This window comes from Lissotriton vulgaris, chromosome 10 (genome assembly GCF_964263255.1).
Source record: "Lissotriton vulgaris chromosome 10, aLisVul1.2, whole genome shotgun sequence".
NCBI classification, from domain to species: domain Eukaryota; kingdom Metazoa; phylum Chordata; class Amphibia; order Caudata; family Salamandridae; genus Lissotriton; species Lissotriton vulgaris.
In genome coordinates, this window is record NC_141698.1 from 94,094,473 (window position 1) to 94,117,272 (window position 22,800).

At 47.3% G+C, this 22,800-nt stretch overlaps 1 protein-coding gene across 1 annotated transcript in view; it reads right to left on the bottom strand.

Moving 5' to 3' along the window:
• Window positions 1-5,861: 5,861 nt before the first annotated feature.
• PDPK1 (3-phosphoinositide dependent protein kinase 1) overlaps window positions 5,862-22,800 on the bottom strand; it is a 288,661-nt gene continuing 271,722 nt past the window's right edge. The window contains exons 14-15 of the mRNA XM_086940588.1: window positions 13,461-13,613; window positions 5,862-8,339 (exon numbers count right to left, since the gene is read on the bottom strand). Coding sequence (XP_086796714.1) covers window positions 8,226-8,339; window positions 13,461-13,613 — 267 coding nt within the window. The 3' untranslated portion in view covers window positions 5,862-8,225. The remainder of the gene's footprint in view (window positions 8,340-13,460; window positions 13,614-22,800) is intronic.

Sequence of the window (22,800 nt, forward strand, 5' to 3'; positions counted from 1 at the left end):
CTGCACAATAAATGACAAACCGCTTCCACTTCGCCGCATAGCATGCTCTGGTGGTGGGCTTCCTTGCCTCCCGGATGATGTCCATACAGTCTGGAGGTAAGTTGAGGTAGCCAAACTCTAAGACCTCAGGAGCCAGATCGCCAGGTTGAGCTGTTGCGGAACTGGATGCTGAATGTCGCCATGGCTCTGCGTCAAAAGCCTGGGTGTGAGGCGCAGCCTTTGATGCAGTACTACGGACAGTTCCAAAAACGTGGTGTACCATGGTTGGCGAGCCCACGTCGGAGCAACCAGGATGAGAGTCATCGAGTGCTGCTTCAGCTTGCGTGCCACCAGCGGTATTAGAGGTGCTGGGGGAAAAGCGTACGCAAATTTGCCTGACCAGTTCATCCATATCGCATTGCCTTGCGACTGTGGGTGTGGAAACCTGGCGGCAAAGCTTTGGCATTTTGCGTTTTCCTTTGTGGCGAACAGGTCTATCTCTGGATGACCCCACCTTTGGAAGTATGGGTGGAGTACTGATGGATGTATCTCCCACTCATGCATTTGGTGGCTGTACCTGCTGAGCAGGTCCGCCATCTGATTGTCCTTGCCTGGGAGGTGTTCTGCCATGAGGAAGATGTTTCTTTGAATGGCCCACTTCCACATGCTCTGAGCCAGATGAGACAACTGTGGAGAGTGCGTTCCTCCCTGTTTCTGAATGTAGTACATGGCCGTCATGTTGTCCGTCCGGATCAACACGACCTTGTTGCACAGACGTACTTTGAAGGCTTTCATTGCCATGAAGATTGCCATCAGTTCTAGAACATTGATGTGCATCTTCCTTTGCTGTGGTGTCCATAGTCCCTGCACAGTGTAGTGGAGTACATGAGCTCCCCATCCCTGGAGAGAAGCGTCCGTCGTCAGAATGATCTGTGGCACAGGCTCTTGGAACGGTCGTCCCTTGCAAAGGTTTTGTGGATTCCACCAATGCAGAGAGTTGTATGCCCGACCGCTCACCAACACGAAGTCTTTCAACTGTTCGTGAGCCTGAGTCCACTGACGTTCTAAGCACTCCTGAAGCGGACGCATATGTAGTCTCGTGTGCGGGACTATGGAGATGCAGGAGGCCATCATGCCTATCAACTGCATGAACACTCGTGCTGGAAGCGAGTGTTGAGGTCTGAATTTTTGTATCAGCGATTGAATGCTGCTGACCCTCACTGAATTCGGCTGGGCTGTGGCTGCCAGAGTGTTTATTGTCGCACCCAGATACTTCTGTATGTGGGCGGGTTGCAGGTGGGACTTTGGGTAATTCAGTGAGAATCCCAGATCGTGAAGAAGGTGAATGGTGTGGGACATGTGGGCGGCACACTGCTGGGCCTACTTTGCCTGGAAGAGCCAGTCGTCCAGATAAGGGTAGATGTGAATGTTTTGCCTCCTTAGGTGTGCCGCCACCGTCGCCAGGCACTTTGTAAACACCCTGGGTGCCGTGGTGACCCCGAAAGGCAGAACCTTGAACTGGTAATGTTGGTTGTGGATGGTGAACCGGAGGTATATTTTGTGTGACGGGTGTAGCGGAATATGAAAATACGCATCCTTCAGATCTAAAGTTGCGAGAAAATCCCCCCGACTGAGCAACGGTAGGACTTGCTGCAGGGTCAGCATGTGAAAGTGCTCCGACAGGATGTACTGATTGAGGGGTCTGAGGTTCAGTATGGGTCTGAGGGACCCGTCCTTTTTTGGTATTAAGAAGTACAGTGAGTAAACTCCTGTGCCTCTTTCTTTCACAGGCACGAGCTCGATTGCCCCTTTTTGCAGCATGACCAGGACCTCCTGCTGCAATAAGTGCAAATGCTCGGCAGACATAGGACGGTGTCTTGGGGGTATGTTGGGTGGAGTGGATGCTAACTTCAGACAATAACCGTACTGTATAAGCTGTGTGACCCACCTGTCTGTGGTGATGGACTTCCAAACTGGCAGGAACTGTTGAAGTCTCCCCCTGACAGGTGTTGCGTGGTCGGGGGGTAGTGACAAGGCATCACTGTTTGATCTGGAGTTGTTGTTTCCACGACCTCTGCCTTTGGCGCGGTTTCCACGATATCCACCTCGACTCTGTTTGGTGTATGTGGTCTGCGTGCCGCCTTTATAGTATTATGTGGTTTGGGAGAGCTGGCCTCTGGAAACACCTCTAGTCCTTGAGCGACGAAAAGAACCACCCCTGAACTGCTGGGACTGCAGAGCCCCCATGGACTTAGCAGTTTCAGTGTCCTTTTTGATTTTCTTCAAGGTGGTGTCCACCTCTGGGCCAAATAGATGATCAGGGTTTACTGTCTGATTGAGAATGGTGGTCTGTATCTCCGGCTTGAATCCTGAGATTCTGAGCCAGGCATGTCGTCTGAGCATGACACTAGTGTTAATAGCTCTGGCCGCGGTGTCCGCCGCGTCCAGTGCACATTTAATAGAAGCATCTGATATGAGCTTCCCCTCTAGGATGAGCATCTCAGCCGCCTCTTTGTATTCATCTGGCAGGTGCTGTAACAGGGTCTCCAGTGTATCGTAATGTGCCCTGTCATACCTGGCTAGAAGTGCTTGTGTGTTTGAAATGCACCAAATATTGGCCGCTTGAGCTGCCACCCTTTTCCCTGATGCCTCAAACACCTTAGATTCCTTATTTGGCGGAGGAGCATCACCCGTTGTTTGTGAATTAGCCCTCTTCCGGGCATTAGAAACAACAAGAGAGTCCAACGGCAACTGTCCCTTGATGTAAGTAGGGTCACCAGGCGCCGGTTTATTCTTCTTTTCAATTCTAGGGTTTATCACCCTGGCTCTCGTAGGCCCCTTAAAGATCTCCCCAGCATGCTTCAAGACACCCTTCAACATAGGCAGAGTCTTGACAGTCCTCTCTGAGACGGAAAAGGTGTCAAAAAGAAAGTCCACTTAAGGTGTGGTCCCCATGGAACGCCTACCGGGGCGACATCTGCGATCCACTACCTGAGGACGACCCATTAGACTCGGATGAGGAAGACGGGTTGGAATGAGGAGGGCTGATTAGTGTGGGGGGTACTTCATGGGGGGATGGGGGGGTAGAGATGGTTCGCTCACACCCTAACTTGCCTTGTGGGCGTGCATGAGGCTGGTTTCAACTCAGGAATAAACTCATGCCTAACTGTGAAGGACTAATAAAGGTTTTCAAAAAAAAAAAAAAAAAAAAAAAAGAAAGTCCACTTCAATGGGGTCAGCATGGAGCTGGATGTCATGATTTTTTGCTGCCTTTTCAATGAGGGCATTAAACGCAGCTGAATCCTCTGTAGGCAACACTTTCACAGCATACATCTGAGTGTCTGGGGTAGAGTGAGGATTACCTGGGTCAGCAGCAGCTGCCCAGGGTTCATTGGTATCATCTGGCTCAGTGTAGACAGGATAGCTGTATTCATCATCATCACCTTCCCCAGTGTCCACATCTGAATAAGTGGGTGAGACATCATGGCCATTTGGAGAAACCGGTTCCACAAGAACAGGGGTCGAAGTGGAATCCTTTTTCTGCTTTAGTGGAATTTTATAGGGCTCCATTGGCTGTTTCGGGGCATTTTTCCGCTTATGAAGGGAAAGTCTGCCTGTTTTGGCATCGATAAATTTTTCCTGTTGTTCTTCCAACGAGGATTGTCGATGCTTTAAGGCCGGGACCACTGTCGTCGACTTCGACACCGAGGACACCTTCTCGGGCACGTTGGAGGCCATCCTAGGGGCGAAAGCCTTTGGCGCCACTTTCGGCGGCAACGTGAAGTGAATGGGCGTCGACGCCTTCTGAGGTTTATCGACAGGCTTCGAAGGTGGAGGATTTTTTGGCCTGACACTCGAGGCCTTGTCCTTGATGCGCTTGAGGGAGTCTGCCACTTGCTTGGAGAAAGTGGCGGACGGCTGCGTCGACTCAACGGAATCCTTTGAGGCACCACTAGACGTGGACTCATGGGTCGGTCCGCTCTTGGCCTTGTCTTGTCGACGCGGAGTCTCGAGAACCTTTGGATTACTGAGCCCCTTGTCGGTGTCGACCGTCTTCGGCGCCGATTTGTTCGGCTCGACTGCCTTGACCTTTGTCTTCGGCGTGCCAGACTTCATCTCGACGTCCTTGAGCTGTTTTTTCAGGTCGATAACGCCCTTTTGCTTCGTCGGTGCCGACAGGTCCGAGGGCCTTGAGCCTGCCAAAGCAATACGCACTTTTGGTTTCGATGGGGGCACCAGTGCTTTCACTTGCGTCGAGACCGGTGTCTTTACTTTCGGTTTCGATTTCGCAGGGTGCGGCTCCTTAGCAATGTCCGTAGCCGAGCCCGAAGGCGGGGCCATAGAACTCACTGGAAGATCTTGGGTAAGGCCTAGTGGCGATCCCTCGACCTGAGCCTTCTGAAGCGTTTCGGCCCCAATGTCAGTTAGAGTTAGCTCTTCGCTCGAGCCATCTTCCATGGCCCCAAAGGCCCCGTCGTCGTCTCCTACCACGTCGACGACTTCTTCCGCGTTGAGCATTTCAACATCCGCGTCGTAGTTGGAGTTGACCTCTGACGCGGGATTCAACAGGGTCTCACGAACTTCCCGGTCAGCTCCTTCATCATCCCCGGCATCGAATATGTCCACAGACGCCGGTGCGGTCTTCTGGGCCTCCTGGGCAGTGCGACGATGCAGAAGAGTCTTCTTGGATCGAAAACGGGAACAAGCCATGCAGCTGGCTTCATCATGATCCGGCAACAGACACTTGTTGAACACCAGGTGGACGTCGATGTCGGGATACTTAGAGTTACACACGGGACATCTCTTGAACGGACTCCGTTCCATGATGGTCCGTCGATAAGGTCTCTGGCGTCGACTGGGCCTTCAGCGTCGAAAGCACGCGGCTCTCTGGAATCCGGCTCGGAACTGAGCTGGAAGAATCGGGCACCGAACGCAAGACTATACCGACGAGAAGCTAAAGGCCTTTTGGCCTTAAGAAAGTTTTATATAGATTCCGACTAGAGTGAACCAATATACCTCCAAACCCAATGGCGGAAAAAAACAATCTGAGGATGGAGTCGATGCCCATGCGCACTGTAGTCCAGGGGAGGAGCCACCCATCTTGTGATACTTCGAAGACTCTTCCAGGACAACAATGTGCGATCATCCGGACCCAACACTAGGCGGCGATCTATGCACAGATATGAATTCAGCAGCCCACATGCCTTGAACACATATGTCTGATCAAGTGTGAGGCCAGCAGTATGAGTAGACCCTTGGACTAGTAGGGAAAAATCAAAAACTGAACAAACATTGAGCACTTTCGAAGCTGCCTCAACCTGTTCGTGCCAACATGAAGATTAGAATCAGTGGGAACAATTAATCTGTTTGGTGTTAGGTAGGCAGCAGAAATGAAGTCTTGCAAAGGAAGCATATAATTGTTCGTGGGTCCAAGAGGTCTGTAAATTAAGAGTACTTTAATAGACCATTTAAAAGTCATGGAGAGGGTAACAGGCAACAATTCAATGTCAAAGATCTGATTTATTGCTCATGTGGAGACCGAAAAAACTGCTGTTGACCTGTATTCATAATTTTAAAAGCGTTAATGGACCCTGTTTGACCTGCAGGAATCGTCAAGTAATCATATAATGAGCTACTCCTAACTGAAATGAAAAGCTTTACTTTTTAGCAAATAAAGAACTAATATCTTGTATTCGGTCAGGGGCTCATTCACCGGAAATGAACAAACCTGTTTAATGATCAAGTATGGCATATGAAAAGAACTACCTCGCTTATATTCTGATATTAATATACCTTTGGGGTAAATTTGTTTGTATCAAGTAATGGAAAAAGTTCAGAGTCGAAGAGGCTGAATAACATGAAATAATTAACAAAACACACAATTCACCGATAACCCTACATGCTTTTTATTACAAGACTACCAAGCATATGTGAAAACCTCATCATTCAATAACTACACCTAAAGCACAAATATCTGGAAAGAGAATAAACAGATTCATTAAATTATGAGAAATATGAATAAATCATTGACCAAATAGAAAATTTATATAATAAAGCCAGGAAAAAAAGTTGTAAAATATAGTTTACAATAATTATTCACATTCAAGGCTGTACAGTAATACATACAACAATGTGGCCCCGAACATGAATTTAATCCAAATAATTCATATATTAGAATTTAAATAACACAGACTGAACTAGAGGCCAACAATTAGCCAGCAAATAACCTTATACAAGAATAAAAATACAAAAGGTATATCCTAATATCATTGCATTATTTGCTTCTGTTTTCATACATTTTTTCCATTTCTTGTTTTGCTTTGCCTGTACATCACAGTTACAGTCAGCTACAAACCAGGTAGCAATATTACACATAACTGACTGCCACTAACCTGAAAGAAAGCTAATGTATTATTACATCTTTTCCTTACTGTCTATGTGTTTGTTAAAGGAACCGCTTTTCTAAATGTTGCTATTGTGTAATACATTTCAATGACATTCAAACTCAGCACATGGTCGTTATAGGAGGCTTTTAGCAGTAAATAAGTCCAATTCCACATACAGAGTCATTCTAAACAGAGAGACTTGAGGACTGGGAGAGTCACGTTTTACCAAGCGACCTGTTGCTTTTACAAACAATGTACTCACTGCACACACATTTGCCTTATTACTTGTGAGCTGGAAAAAAAGTTGAAGATAGAACATACAGTGCTTGAAACCTGCTGCAAAATGATTGTGGTGCCTCCACATTACTTGCAAATGTATCACATTTGGATCTAATCTATACTTAAGATTACGGTTTGTATTTAACTTAGTGCAGACAAGGGTTATTCTCATTAAACAGAAATGTTCTTGACCACAACCATTTAAAATGAAAGTTGCAATTAACAGACCAATATGAAAGCTAAGCATTGTCATTTAGTAGACATGACTAAAGTACCATACACGTTTCAAGATGTCAACTTATCACATGGAGAAACTGATCCATAATGAGAGGGGTTGCCCAATACATCTGTTTTCACATGTATTTCAGGATTGAATAAAATAGTTCTAATAGAGTTTATGTCTGCAAATGGCACACTAACATTTATTGTGCAGTACTTTACACAGAGGAAGTGACTCTCAATGCTAAATATTTGCACCATCAGAAAGAAAAATCCATCTTTGAAGCGTTGTGAAGCTTTTACACACTAAAATGTTTATAAATTTGCAATGTTTGTACGCATTAAAAGCATTCTCAAAAACACACAGTTTTGTTAAGATCACAAATTTTAAACTAAAATCAAAGGCCAGGTCATAGAAGTTTACATGATAAGATAAATGTAAGATTTGCAATGGAGGAAAAACGTCAGTGCCATGTTTCTTTTTTGCAATCTGAAACCTACTTTTCAGAATACTGAATGTCTGTCAAAGACACACAATGCATTTGAAGACACAAGTATAAGTACCGTGTAAATCTTGTAAGCAGATTTAAGAGTAAAAGCTATGTAAGGGATCCACTGACCTTACTGCAAGTGCCACATACCAAATAAAACAGGTGACATTACACCTTAGCATAGTTTTTTTAAAACTCCCTGCTAATATACCATTTAATAACAACCAGAAAGTAAATACGCAACTGAAAGGCCTGAACTACAAAACGGCATACAATATATATATATATATATATATATATATATATATATATATATATATATATATATATATATATATATATATATATATATATATATATATATATATATACACACATACATATATATATATATATATATACACATACACACATGTACATATATATATACACACACATGTATATATATATATATGTATATACATATGTATGTCTATATGTATGTCTATATGTATGTCTATATGTATGTGTGTGATCTTAATTATGTGGATGGGTTCTTAAACTGATGTTAATTTTAAGTTAAGCCCCTCAAACAAAATATATCCACTAACTGGCTACACAAATGAGCTGAAGTGCACAAAAGCTGGGTGTTTACTGCAACAATGCACATGTGGAAGCCTCAACAAAAGCACAATGAGCAAGCAAAGCAACCCTGAATTCCATTTATATTTGATTTAAAAATAAACAATATTTCAAACATATGCTTTCCCTCAAGGTTGTAACTAGGTGGTTTTAGGAAGGCTCTTCAGGTTTGCTGCAGAGCTCATGACTTGAATCAGGGAGTCCTAGCAGCAGATAGGGAGACTTGTTTACTATGTTTAGACAAACACTGTTATATGCTAGTATTCTGATGGTTCTGGTATCTGTGCCTCCAAACTTCTTGGATCTTTTTGCACCACTTATGGGCATTGCCGCTGGGATCCATCAGGTAATACGTTCTATTTGGCTATAAAAAGAAAAGAGATGAAAAAGAGAAAAAACAATTAGATTGCAGACTTCATGTTACAGACTAAATGAATTTTAGTTTTGAGCATCATTGAAAAATATCACTTCAGGAATATATACAGAAATGTTCAATAGCAAACGTGCAGAGCCTACTTTATCTCAAGCATTGTACTCTCTTACACTTGTGTGTCATCACAGGTCAATTTGAAATGGGGGCTGATTTCATTCCAACTGCTTTAAATTAAAGAAGGACCCTAATCCCCATTTATATGTATATATATATATATATATATATATATATATATATATATATATATATATATATATATATATATATATATATATATATATATATATATATATATATATTAAGTAGCTGTAACAGGAAATGTGTGGGTGGGTTCTGCAGCACTTTAAAGGCCAGTTTCAATGTGTCACCTGCTCGAGGTGTTGAACAGTTGTTATCTTTAGAGATTTGAACCATCTCTCGTTCTAGTCTCCTACACTGACATGGGCCTGTAGGAGATGCTTTGTTTTCTGTCCGATTTTGGCCACTATAGGTGTGGCAGGGTATACTCAGACATGAGTCCCTTTCTCACTGCTCCATCAGGATTCAAGCAAGCCGGGCCGAAGAGGCTGAAATGCCAGAAACCGGTCCCCGGTAGCTTGTCTCCTTTCTGGTAAAGAATTGGCTTGGTAGTTTAGTCTGCCCTGTTCCCATGATGCACTGGGCCAGGGACAGACTGATTTGCATATAGCCAGGTTCTGAGCTGGGATGGGGCAGTGAGATAAATAACGGTGATGGATCAAGCCCTGATCTTTGGACTGGGTAAGAGTGGTCTGCTCAATTCAGACACTCTGTTCATCACCACCCCCTTTTGTAAATCGATTTTGGCCACTATAGGTGTGGCAGGGTATACTCAGACATGAGTCCCTTTCTCACTGCTCCATCAGGATTCAAGCAAGCCGGGCCGAAGAGGCTGAAATGCCAGAAACCGGTCCCCGGTAGCTTGTCTCCTTTCTGGTAAAGAATTGGCTTGGTAGTTTAGTCTGCCCTGTTCCCATGATGCACTGGGCCAGGGACAGACTGATTTGCATATAGCCAGGTTCTGAGCTGGGATGGGGCAGTGAGATAAATAACGGTGATGGATCAAGCCCTGATCTTTGGACTGGGTAAGAGTGGTCTGCTCAATTCAGACACTCTGTTCATCACCACCCCCTTTTGTAAATCGATTTTGGCCACTATAGGTGTGGCAGGGTATACTCAGACATGAGTCCCTTTCTCACTGCTCCATCAGGATTCAAGCAAGCCGGGCCGAAGAGGCTGAAATGCCAGAAACCGGTCCCCGGTAGCTTGTCTCCTTTCTGGTAAAGAATTGGCTTGGTAGTTTAGTCTGCCCTGTTCCCATGATGCACTGGGCCAGGGACAGACTGATTTGCATATAGCCAGGTTCTGAGCTGGGATGGGGCAGTGAGATAAATAACGGTGATGGATCAAGCCCTGATCTTTGGACTGGGTAAGAGTGGTCTGCTCAATTCAGACACTCTGTTCATCACCACCCCCTTTTGTAAATCGATTTTGGCCACTATAGGTGTGGCAGGGTATACTCAGACATGAGTCCCTTTCTCACTGCTCCATCAGGATTCAAGCAAGCCGGGCCGAAGAGGCTGAAATGCCAGAAACCGGTCCCCGGTAGCTTGTCTCCTTTCTGGTAAAGAATTGGCTTGGTAGTTTAGTCTGCCCTGTTCCCATGATGCACTGGGCCAGGGACAGACTGATTTGCATATAGCCAGGTTCTGAGCTGGGATGGGGCAGTGAGATAAATAACGGTGATGGATCAAGCCCTGATCTTTGGACTGGGTAAGAGTGGTCTGCTCAATTCAGACACTCTGTTCATCACCACCCCCTTTTGTAAATCGATTTTGGCCACTATAGGTGTGGCAGGGTATACTCAGACATGAGTCCCTTTCTCACTGCTCCATCAGGATTCAAGCAAGCCGGGCCGAAGAGGCTGAAATGCCAGAAACCGGTCCCCGGTAGCTTGTCTCCTTTCTGGTAAAGAATTGGCTTGGTAGTTTAGTCTGCCCTGTTCCCATGATGCACTGGGCCAGGGACAGACTGATTTGCATATAGCCAGGTTCTGAGCTGGGATGGGGCAGTGAGATAAATAACGGTGATGGATCAAGCCCTGATCTTTGGACTGGGTAAGAGTGGTCTGCTCAATTCAGACACTCTGTTCATCACCACCCCCTTTTGTAAATCGATTTTGGCCACTATAGGTGTGGCAGGGTATACTCAGACATGAGTCCCTTTCTCACTGCTCCATCAGGATTCAAGCAAGCCGGGCCGAAGAGGCTGAAATGCCAGAAACCGGTCCCCGGTAGCTTGTCTCCTTTCTGGTAAAGAATTGGCTTGGTAGTTTAGTCTGCCCTGTTCCCATGATGCACTGGGCCAGGGACAGACTGATTTGCATATAGCCAGGTTCTGAGCTGGGATGGGGCAGTGAGATAAATAACGGTGATGGATCAAGCCCTGATCTTTGGACTGGGTAAGAGTGGTCTGCTCAATTCAGACACTCTGTTCATCACCACCCCCTTTTGTAAATCGATTTTGGCCACTATAGGTGTGGCAGGGTATACTCAGACATGAGTCCCTTTCTCACTGCTCCATCAGGATTCAAGCAAGCCGGGCCGAAGAGGCTGAAATGCCAGAAACCGGTCCCCGGTAGCTTGTCTCCTTTCTGGTAAAGAATTGGCTTGGTAGTTTAGTCTGCCCTGTTCCCATGATGCACTGGGCCAGGGACAGACTGATTTGCATATAGCCAGGTTCTGAGCTGGGATGGGGCAGTGAGATAAATAACGGTGATGGATCAAGCCCTGATCTTTGGACTGGGTAAGAGTGGTCTGCTCAATTCAGACACTCTGTTCATCACCACCCCCTTTTGTAAATCGATTTTGGCCACTATAGGTGTGGCAGGGTATACTCAGACATGAGTCCCTTTCTCACTGCTCCATCAGGATTCAAGCAAGCCGGGCCGAAGAGGCTGAAATGCCAGAAACCGGTCCCCGGTAGCTTGTCTCCTTTCTGGTAAAGAATTGGCTTGGTAGTTTAGTCTGCCCTGTTCCCATGATGCACTGGGCCAGGGACAGACTGATTTGCATATAGCCAGGTTCTGAGCTGGGATGGGGCAGTGAGATAAATAACGGTGATGGATCAAGCCCTGATCTTTGGACTGGGTAAGAGTGGTCTGCTCAATTCAGACACTCTGTTCATCACCACCCCCTTTTGTAAATCGATTGTTTTCTGTCCTGGCACCTCCAGGGCCCCTAATGGTAGCATACAAGACTGGCCGATGGGTAACTTTAATCACTCAAGTATGAATTAGGTCTGGTTGACACAGACATACAAGTTTTCAGCTGCTCGCTTTCTAAGTTCTTGGGTTACACAGATTTATCTAAAGTTGAAAGAAATATATTTATATCTTGAGAGTGCTTTCTTCTTAGAAACTGAAGAAACCATATAATAAAACATTATTACCCTACATTATACCCAAATTCAGAATTGTTCACCAAAGCCAATGTAAGGCTGTGTTGTATTTAGTTTAATGTTGCTGACGCAGGGGATATTCACAAGATGAGGAATCCACTGGCAGATGTATCCATCAGAAACAAACGTACGAGCATACGCGGATAATATCGCGGTAATAACTTCCGACCCAGGTAGTGCAATAATTGAGGTTGAGCAACTGGACAGTGAATTTGGGAGAAAATCGGGCTACCTATGAAACGGGGAAAAACCAGATTGATTGTACTGATAACATTGCTTTTATAGACACTCGTAGGACGGTTACGTATCTAGGGATCAAGATAAACTCTAAGGTTGCCACCATATATCATATCAATCTCGATACCCTGAAAAATAAGATTAGCACTGACTTGAGGCGTATTAATGGTCTACACATCAATTATTGGTGGAAGTACTGTTCTTAAAATGAAAGTACTACCTAAGGTACTTTATCTGTTTCGAACTGTTCTCCTCGTGATCAATGGCTCCTTGTTCAGGTAGTTGGACTCCATCTGTATACCTTTTAAATGGCAAGACAAGGAGACTAGGTGAGCCCCTTAAATTGCCAACCCTTACACAGGAACGAGGAGGATGGGCAGCTCCTAATGTTTTGTTTTATTATTGAGCAGTCCTCTTATAACAGATGGGGGTATTGTTTTCCACAGAAAGGGGCAATACAGAGGCATGATCCCTCCTATGTTATGTTATGTTAAAATGGCTTTTGTAGAGCGCGCGGCTACTCAAAAAGAGTGTCCCGGCGCTTTTATTTAAGGTAGGCTGCAGTATACTAACATAACACATTAAAAGAGAAAATGTCACAAACAGAAAGAAAACAACAAGCAAAAAAAAAAAACTACTATACATTAGCTCACGCTTGGTAAATCAGCATGGCTGTCTACTCCAACAAGTTGAGCAGAGTTATTTTTTTAAAGTACGGTTTAAGAGTGTGATCACCCCTTGGAGAGTCTGGAACAGGCTTTGAAAATTGATGAAGATTAAACGCTATAGCATGTATACCTCCTTTTAGCAGTCACCGCTTTTTCAGACCAACTTCTATGGCACAATGGGTAGGCAGTGGGAACAATCTGGTCTCAGTACATTAGGGGATCTTTATTTGGCTGACCAATTATGTTAATTGATGGAACTGCAACTAGACTTTGGGCTAACGGGCAGGTCCTTTTTTAATTTAACAGGTGAGGGACAATTTGAGTAAGTTCAGTGTAGGTATATTTTCAGTGAAAAGAATTCCCCTCTTAGAAGCAATAATCCGGTTAGATAGTAAGACAGCTTGTGATGATCTCTGGAAGGCCGAGTCTAACTGGGCAAGTAAGTTAGGGGAGGGGGATGTGGATCTACATGTCCTTCGGGGCGAACGGGTAATTCAAAGCAATATGAAATATTAGCCCAGGAAACATACCAAGGGTATGGATCTTCTAAAAAAAACTGGCTGCCAATCAAATTTACATCTTGATAGGTTCTATTTTTTTCAAAACAGACATCCACAGAACTAGTGTGTGAAAACAATCAAAAGGTATACAAAAGAACACAAACACTTACTGTATGAACAAAAAAGGTCTTAAAATTCTTAGCCTCAGGGCGCAATTCCTGGGACCAGGGAATTTCTCCTTTCAAAACTTTATTGACAGGATCTACATAATATAAATGTGGTCCTTCTGTGAGAAGCAGCTGGCGGCGTCGAGCAAACAAACCCTAACAAATATAAAACACAAAAAAAATTTATCACCTGAGAAGTTAAAATACAAATAGGTTAAAAAAACAGAAGTTGAATTATTTGATACAATTTTGCTGAGAATGAGAAACGTCAGACATAAAAGACCAACCACCTAACACATTATTAATGTGAAACAAACACACAGCTCAATTATATATCATATGTATTAGCCACAAAAGCATGGACAATGCATTTCAAAACCTTAAGAGGAAACCATCTCAAAATTATCTTGGAAAGAATGAACAAGCTCCCAACTAATTTTAATATCTTCAAACGAGGACACTGAACATCTATAACATGATTCACTGTAGGGCTGCTCAGTAAAATAATTTACTGTATTAACCTAGATTAAAGGAAGACTAAAATCAAGTTTAAGAGTTTATGATTCAGACTTAATATCTCTTTACTACAAGACGATCTGCTCCCTGGAACGTAGAGGAAGGCAGGAGGTGAGGAATTTGCAGTTAGATAGACTATCCACCAGAGACAGTGTTAGAAAACATTCTTCTGATGGATACTTCTAATTACTCACCTTTTGAATCAACAGTAAAGCAATGCCCCCTTCAGTGATGGAGGTGGGTCTGGGGAGTGGCCTTTACACCACCAAGCCCCGCAGGACCAAGTGGATAAAATGCCTCTCTCTACAGACATGTGAAATCAATGAAACAGGGCCTGGTGAAAGGGTGGACAGGTACTCATGTGGCTGCCTGGCAGATGTCTACAATAGGGACCCCCCCCCAAGCTAAAGCAGGAGTTGGTCTTTGATCTAGTTGAATGAGCCTTAAGCACCTCTGGAGGATTCTTTTTGGTCACGCCACAACACATCTTAATGCATTGGGGCAAGGTCAGTTTCTGGAATGCCTTACCTTCCTTTGTTATGTTATGCTGATTTGTATAGCACACTAATCACTAGAGAGGGTATCCAGGTGCTTGGGCAATGTGTGTAAATCAAAAGGTGCTTATATGAAGAGCCAGGTTGTCAGCTCCTTGCGGACTCAATAAGTGAGGAGAAGGCTCTGATGTGTTGAGGGAAGTAAGCCCATGTCTTGGGTAAGATGTAGGAGAATGCGCGACCTCCAGTTTTGCGGATGCCGGCATGGGTGAGTGAGAGTGGGACAGAGCGTGGGTGTCTGTTGATTTGGTTTAAGTGTATGTGGTTATTCAGGTATTGTGGTCCTGTGTTGTGTAGGGCTTAGTATTTGCCCACGAGAAGTTTGAATTGGCTTCTCTTGTGAATGGGGAGCCAGTTAAGCTTCCTGAGGTGCGGTGTAATGTGGGTGTGACATGGGAGGTTTAGTAGGAGTCTTGCGGCTGCGTTCTGGATGGTCTGGAGTCTGTGTTGGAGTTGTATGAAGATTCTGGTGCAAAGTGTGTTGCCATAGTTCAGTCTGTTGGTGATGAATGCTTGTGTGATGGTCCGCCTGGTGTTCTGAGGCACCCACTTGAAGATCTTTTGCAGCTTGCGTAGGATGTGGAAGCAGGAAGTGCACACTCCGTTGACATGAGCAGTCATGCTAAGCTTGTCATCTAGGATGACCCCTAGATTTCTCATGTGGTCTGTGGATGTGGGTCCTAGCTCCAACAGCCCCCAGCTGGAATCCCATGGGGAGGTCTTGTTGCCAAAGACCAGTACTTCCGTCTTGTCGGAGTTGAGCTTCAGGCAGCTGGGTCACATCCAGTCTATCATGGTCATGCAATTGGAAATGTTGGTTCTGGTAGAGTTTGTCTTATCCCTCAGGAAGTGGATGAATTGCACTAGCCAACCTGACAAACAGCTGATCATCCACCCAGTACTCCTTTGTCTTAACAAAAAAGAAACTGAGGGCACACAGTGGGTCAAACCTGTGGAGATGGTTATGGTGAAGAAAACAACATGAAAAGCGCCATGGACTGCACCATGTGGAAATGTGACACCACCTTTAGGAAATAGGACATTTGTCCTAAGCATCAATTTGTCAGGAAAAAACTGGTAAACAGAAGCTGAACTGACAAAGCCTTCAGTTAGCTCACATGATGTTTGGGACTAATGGCAATTAAACACATGGTTTATCCAGTCAAAATTTTCAAGTACAAGTAAAAGAGGCTTGCAAGGAGCACACATCAAGAACATTACAGCTAAATTGAGGTCACACTGAGATGTAATAAATGAGTCAGGGGAAAACCTATGTGAAAGTCCTTATAAAAAGCCCATCACAATGGGCGTTTTGAAAAATGTGGGCTGATCAGGCAAATGACAGAGCCAAAAAGACAAATAAGTAACCAATAACAGTGCCTACACTCAAGCCACAATGACATTAACTACCTGCGAATGTAGCTCAAAGCCCCTCAGTTGAATCCGCCCAATCTCCACGCATGAAGGTGCAGATTGTGAAGGGTTGGGTGCAGCATCCTGCCTTAGTGCAGGGACAGTAGGTACTCCTAAAGAGGAAGCCAAAGTGAAGTGCAGATGCTCACAGATTACCAGAACCTTTTGGTTCAACTTAGGACTAAGAGAATTCGCTCTGCTGCATCCCATTTGACTTTCTTTAGGATCCACTGGATCAGCAGCAAAAGTGGACGCTAGAGTTCCACTGAATGTGGAATTTATCTCTAAGAGACCCTTGAGGAGGAAACTCCAAACTGCTGGAAACTGAGTATTTCCGGGGAAAGCAAATACATGTAAGGATGTCACTGATGTGCATAGTGCCTACAATGAAATAGGTAGCATCTAGTCCACAATGTATCCCAACCTTCATTTACTGTGTGCGGAAAGGGGCTGTACAAGTCCTCTGCCAAGGCCATCAACACCTTGTGTGCCATGTCTCAAAGACACAAGACACAACTGTATTCGGGTAGTGTAATGACAAACTGGCAAAGGAAAATACTTTCTAGCATATAGCGTTAATTGTTTTACACTCTTTGTCTGGTGGAGAAGTAAGAAAAGAATATGGGCTGGAACTGGATGTTGTGTGAAAAACTTTTGATTATCTGGCACAGGCTTGTGATACCTCACAAGAGCACGACTTTGAACCAAGGCTGGAAATTACTTATACCAAGTAGCTAGGACCAAGTCAGGCAGTGCATCACTGAAAGGCAAAAAGGCATCAGAGGATATTTGCCCAGGCTGCAAAATTTCTGGGAGAAGGTTAGCTTTAGTCTCTTCAGTGGGGAGTGGCAATTACAGGATTTTTGCTCCCCTCTGCACCACAACCATAAAGAAAATGTTCTTTCTCTACTGAAGGATCTAGAGGCAAATCTAGTGTAGACTCTGAAGGACTATGCATGCCACTGGCATTTGGCAAAGCAAGATATAAGCCGGCATCTGTAGAATGCGGTGGAAGCAAATTATCTACCTCCTCATCAACATCCTCATCTTGTGGAACATGTTGGAAGCTAAGAATGGCATCCACATCTGATTTCCATCCTCCGGAAGTGCTGCTGCCTAGGTTGGGTACCGTGAGAATAGCTCTCAATGTCCCCAGCATTTGCTTTGTTAATTGTGTACCTCGACAATGGGCCATATCTAGCCAAAGATGGTTCCGGAACACAGACCGAAGCTGGTGACAAATCTGAAACTGTAACCAGCACAGAGGACTAGAAGATAGGTCCTGCAGCACAAGACTGTATGTATGGCCTGGTGCAGTCGGTGAAACAGGCTGACTTTGACTTGGGTCAGACATTGAAGGGGGAAATCGGCAGAAGTACAACTGATCGCCAAAAGAAACACAGAGGGAGCCACAAAAAACTGAAATAACAGCATCATGGCGTTTATGAATGCCACAACCAGCTACTGAGTCAACAATGGCCTGTGGAACTGGGAGAGCTTTGGATCCAAAGTCAGTACTGGATAGGAGTTGGACACTGAGGTTGGAGTCAGGTGCAGCGACTGCGTGATTCTCTGTAAATAGTGAGTGCCTGGTAGAAGAGGAGTACCGTCATGTTTCTTGAGTTTAAGCTTCACTTGTCCTTGAACCCGTGTTTTGAAATCGTCTCATACCCAGACCATGTGACAAGGGCAATTTCAATGTACACGGACCTTGCTTCTCGTTTTCCATGATGTAGTACTTGGCCTCAAACTATCCCTGAAGGCCTTTAGGTGCATCAAGAAACACTTGTCGTCATGCTTGATAATAAGGCACCATATGCAGATGCCCTGATGAATGGTTAAAGGCATGTGTTTCCGACACGTGTGGCATGGCTTGAAAATTGTTTTCATCAGGCACAACATTCCTACACACTGTGAAGAATTTGACAATTCAATGAAAACTGAATTCGGTTTGGTGACAGTGGAGCTCCAGATCCGTATATTTGGCCACGGAAAATGAGGAAGTTACATCAGTGCACAAGGGTGGTGTCTTTATTCATCTTTTTGTCAATAGATCGGGGGGAGTCAAGTTGTAAGAAAGGACCATGACCCCACCTGTCGGCACAGAGGAACCATAGCAAGAATTCAGGATCTGGTTCAAGAGGAGATACACAACGTGAGGAATCTGGGGTTAGGAGTATCCAACAGATTCTTGATGCCAAAGGGACAGCCTACAAAAATGCATCGAACGATCAAAGATGCTCTTTCTCACAATCAGTTGGATTATAAATCTGGTTAGAACTATTCAGCCACCACTCATGACGAGCTAGAGTGGCCAAACGCACAAGTTACTACTTGTGTAACAATATATCTGTAAGAGACATTAGTTAGTGATAGATTACTTACCTTAGAATATCCCCAGGCGTCAGACTGGATCCGGAAACTTTTGCGTAGCAGTACCCTTGCGCGTCGGTAGGCGTCGTCTGCGGCTCCGCGTCCGTCGTCGGCGCCGTGATGACGCCGTCGGAGTACTTAGACGCCGCCTCCGCGTGCTGAGATCAGTTCTTAGACACAGCTTTTCCGCGCCAGAAGCGCAGAGCCGTGCCAAAAACCAACACTGGTGCCATGAAACTAGGGCCCTGAAAGGGGATGACCTTAACCCTAGATATCGGTTCGCAGAACGGGGAGGATGGGTGGGTCGGTAAGGAATCTATCACTAACTAATGTCTCTTAGAGATATATCGTTACACAAATAGTAACTTGTGCATCTGAAAGAGACACGTTAGTGATAGATTCCTTACCTTAGAATAGATACCCCAGCAATACCAACCCCGTAGTGGTGGGTCTGCGAACCAATAATCACACCAGAAAGTCCTGGAGGACGGAACGGCCAAAGTAGCCATCCCTCCGGACTTGACTGTCCAGGCAATAGTGTCTTGCAAACGTGTGCAGTGAGGCCCACGTAGCCGCCTGGCAAATGTCCTGCAAGGGCACACCTCGGCCCAATGCAGTTGTAGTGGCTGTGGCTCGAGTGGAATGAGCCCTCAGCCCAACAGGGGGTTCCTTCTTAGCCAAGGAGTACCACGCCTGGATGCACAAGATAATCCACCGGGAGATGGTCCGCTTGTGCACCGCTTTCCCTTTCTTAGCGCCCGCGTATCCAACAAAGAGTTGATCATCCACTCGGAACTGTTGTGTGCGATTCAGATAAAATGAGAGCGCACGTTTTGGGTCCAGACGGTGGAGCCTCTCCTCCTCTCTTGAGGGGTGCGGAGGCGGAAAGAAGGTGGGCATGGTGATGGAATGCCCAATGTGGAAGGCCGTGACTACCTTGGGTAGGAAGGAGGGCCTCGTCCGTAACACAACCTTGTCCGGATGGACTGAAAGGAAAGGAGGCTTACAAGATAGAGCCTGGAGCTCACTCACTCTCCTGGCAGAGGTGATGGCTACCAGGAAGGCAGTCTTCAAAGAAAGAAGGCGAAGAGGACAGTCGTGGAGTGGTTCAAAGGGATCGCACATCAGAAACGTAAGAACCAGGTTCAAGTCCCACTGAGGCATCACGAAGGGAACAGGAGGGAACGTATGAGTGATGCCCTTCAGGAATCGATTAACGATAGGGGACTTGAACAAAGAAGGCTGGTCAGGCAGCCTCAGAAAGACTGAAAGAGCTGAAAGATAGCCCTTGACAGTGCCCAGAGCAGAGCCCTGCTGGGCAAGAGAGAGAAGAAAGAGGAGAACCTCAGAAAGAGGGGCATTGAGGGGATCCACAGCCCTTGCTGTGCACCATGCCACAAATCTGTTCCACCTGCAGGCGTATACCGACTTTGTGGAGGGACGCCTGGCTGCCAGAATGATGTTAAAGACTTCAGGAGGCAAGTCAAATGGCCTCAACTGTCGCCGCTCAATCTCCAAGCATGGAGGTGGAGACTGGACAGGTTCAGGTGGAGGACCGTCCCCTGCTGCTGCGACAGAAGGTCCTCCTGAAGAGGCAGACGAGCCGGGGGATCGACTGACATACTGAGTAGCTCGGGATACCAGTACCCTTGTGCCCAGTCCGGAGCCACAAGGATGACTTGTGCCCGGTCGCGCATGATCTTCTTCAGCACTCTGGGCAGAAGTGGTATAGGCGGAAAGGCGTACAACAGACCGCAGCTCCACTCGCGACGAAAAGCGTCTCCGAGCGAGTGCCGCCTTGGAAATTCCAACGCGCAGAACTGATGACATTGCATGTTCTCTTCGGTGGCGAATAGATCTAACCAAGGCTCTCCCCACTGCTGAAAGAGGCCTTGCGCCACGTCCGAGTTCAGACGCCATTCGTGATCCATCGAGCACCGTCGGCTAAGTTCGTCTGCCCTGGCGTTCAGAGAACCTGCCAGGTGTTGAACCATCAGAGACACGCCCTGATGTTCCAGCCATTGCCAGAGGCGCAGAGCTTCCTGGCAGAGGGCCCACAACCCCACCCCGCCCTGTTTGTTGCAGTACCACATGGCGGTGGTGTTGTCCGTGAACACCTGCACTACACTCCCTCGGATAGACGGGAGGAATGCCTTCAGTGCCAGACGAATCGCCCGCAGCTCCAACAGGTTGATATGGAGCCGGGACTCTGCCGGAGACCAGAGGCCTCTGATCTCCGCCTCTCCCATGTGGCCCCCCAAGCCCTGGAGGGACGCGTCCGTCACAACTACGTGCTCCGGTTGGGGAAGGGAGAGGGATCTGCCGTTGACCCAATCGCGGTCCGTGGGCCACCACTGCAGCTGACACGCAGTACCCTCCGAGATCAGGACATGGTCGGACAGGTTGCCCCGATGCTGGGCCCACAGAAACTTCAGGTCCCACTGCAGAGCCCGCATCCGCCACCGTGCGTGATGCACCAGAAGGATGCAGGAGGCCATCAGCCCCAGATGCCGCAGCGTCAACCTGACCGAAACTCGGGATAAAGGCCGCAAGATCGGAATCAGAGCCTGTATATCCCGAACCCGCTGTTCGGGCGGGTAAACCCGAAACTGCGCAGAGTCGAGAACCGCTCCGATGAAAAGGAGCTTCTGAGAGGGGCACAGGTGTGACTTCGGCACATTGATGGAAAATCCCAGCTGGTGCAGGAGATCCGCCGTAGTCTGGAGGTGGCTGACGACTGTCTGGGGCGAGCCCGCCTTCAACAACCAGTCGTCGAGGTAGGGGAAGACTGAGACCCCCAACCTGCGCAGATGAGCTGCGACCACCGCCATCGCCTTCGTGAACACCCATGGGGTGCTGGTAAGGCCGAAGGGGAGCACGGTAAACTGAAAGTGCTCGTGGCCTACCGTGAACCGCAGGTAACGCCGGTGGGCCGGCAGGACGGGGATGTGGAAATACGCGTCCTGCAAGTCCAACGCTACCACCCAGTCTCCTGGGTCTAGGGCAGCTAAGACCTGAGCCAGAGTCAGCATTTTGAACTTCTCCTTCTGGAGGAAGCCGTTAACGTTCCTCAGATCCAAGATAGGGCGTAGGCCCCCTTTGCCCTTCTTGGGTACCAGAAAGTAGTGGGAGTAGCAACCACATGCTACTTCTGGCCCAGGAGCGCGCTCAATGCAGGAGCCGCAAGTGATCCCCCGATACGCGGTGGTGTTGCAGTGGTATGGCTTGAGGAGTCATCTCGAAGGGGAGGGAGTAGCCCCTCCGGACGATCTGCAGCACCCACCTGTCCGAAGTGACAGTGCGCCAGTGAGAGTGGTGATGGCGAACCCTGCCTCCCACTGGCGTCACATGGGCCGAAAAGCACAGACTAGGAGGGTTTAGAGGTGGATGCCGCGGGGGCAGGTGTGGACTGACTTCGCCTGGTGCCCCAACCTCCTAAGCGGCGGTTTCCACGGCCGCCGCCGCGCTGGAAGATAGTCTGCGGCGAGTGGCTGGCGGCACGTGTGGGGGCGCCCCTTCCCTAGCCACGAAAGGAGCGAAAGACACCCGTTTGCTGGCGCGGGGCCGAGAGGCCCAAGGACTTGGCCGTAGCCCTGGAGTCCTTAAAGCGCTCAAGCGCGTGGTCTGCCTTGTCGCCAAAGAGGCGACGGCCATCAAATGGCATGTCCATCAGAGTGTTCTGGACATCGCCCGAAAAATTGGCGGATCTCAGCCAGGCGTGGCGTCTCACCGCCACTGTCGTAGCCATCGCTCTGCCTAGCGAGTCGGTAGTATCCAGCCCACACCTGATTGAATACTTGGCTTCATCTCGGCCCTCCACAAGGGCTTGGCCGAGTTTGGCCCGTACCTCCAATGGGCACTCTGGCAGCACGTCCGCCACCGTCTCCCACAGAGAGTGGGTGTAGCGGCCCAAGAGGCATGCGGTGTTGGAAGACCGCAGTCCCAAACTAAGGGAGGAGAATATCTTCTTTCCATAATTCTCGTACCTCTTGGATTCCCTGTCCGGCGGGGCCGTCGGGAATGCGGTCTGGGAATTAGAGACCTGGATGACCAGACTCTCGGGGGTCGGGTGGGAGGACAGGAAACATGGGTCGTCCGGAGCCGGGCGGTGGCGTCTGGCCATGTTCCTATCTACGGGCGAACCCGTAGCGGGCCTGGACCAAGTGCCCAAAAGAACGTCGGTCAAGGCCTCATTAAACGGCAGCAGAGGCTCCGAGGGGCATGACTGCGGTTTAAGGACCTCTGTGAGGAGGTTAGTCCTCACGGCCGCGACAGGGAGCTCAAGGCCCAAGGCCTTGGGAGCCCTCGTCAACAACACACCATAGGTAGCCCCCTCCTCCGAAGCCACGGTAGGAGGAGAGACAAATCCAGTGTCTGGAGAGGTGTCCAGGCCACTGGCCTCCCCAAGGTCTCCTGCCCAGTCCATATTAGACTGACACTCCTTGGTCAGAGGGTCCTCAGACCCCTCCCAATCCTCCTCATCACCC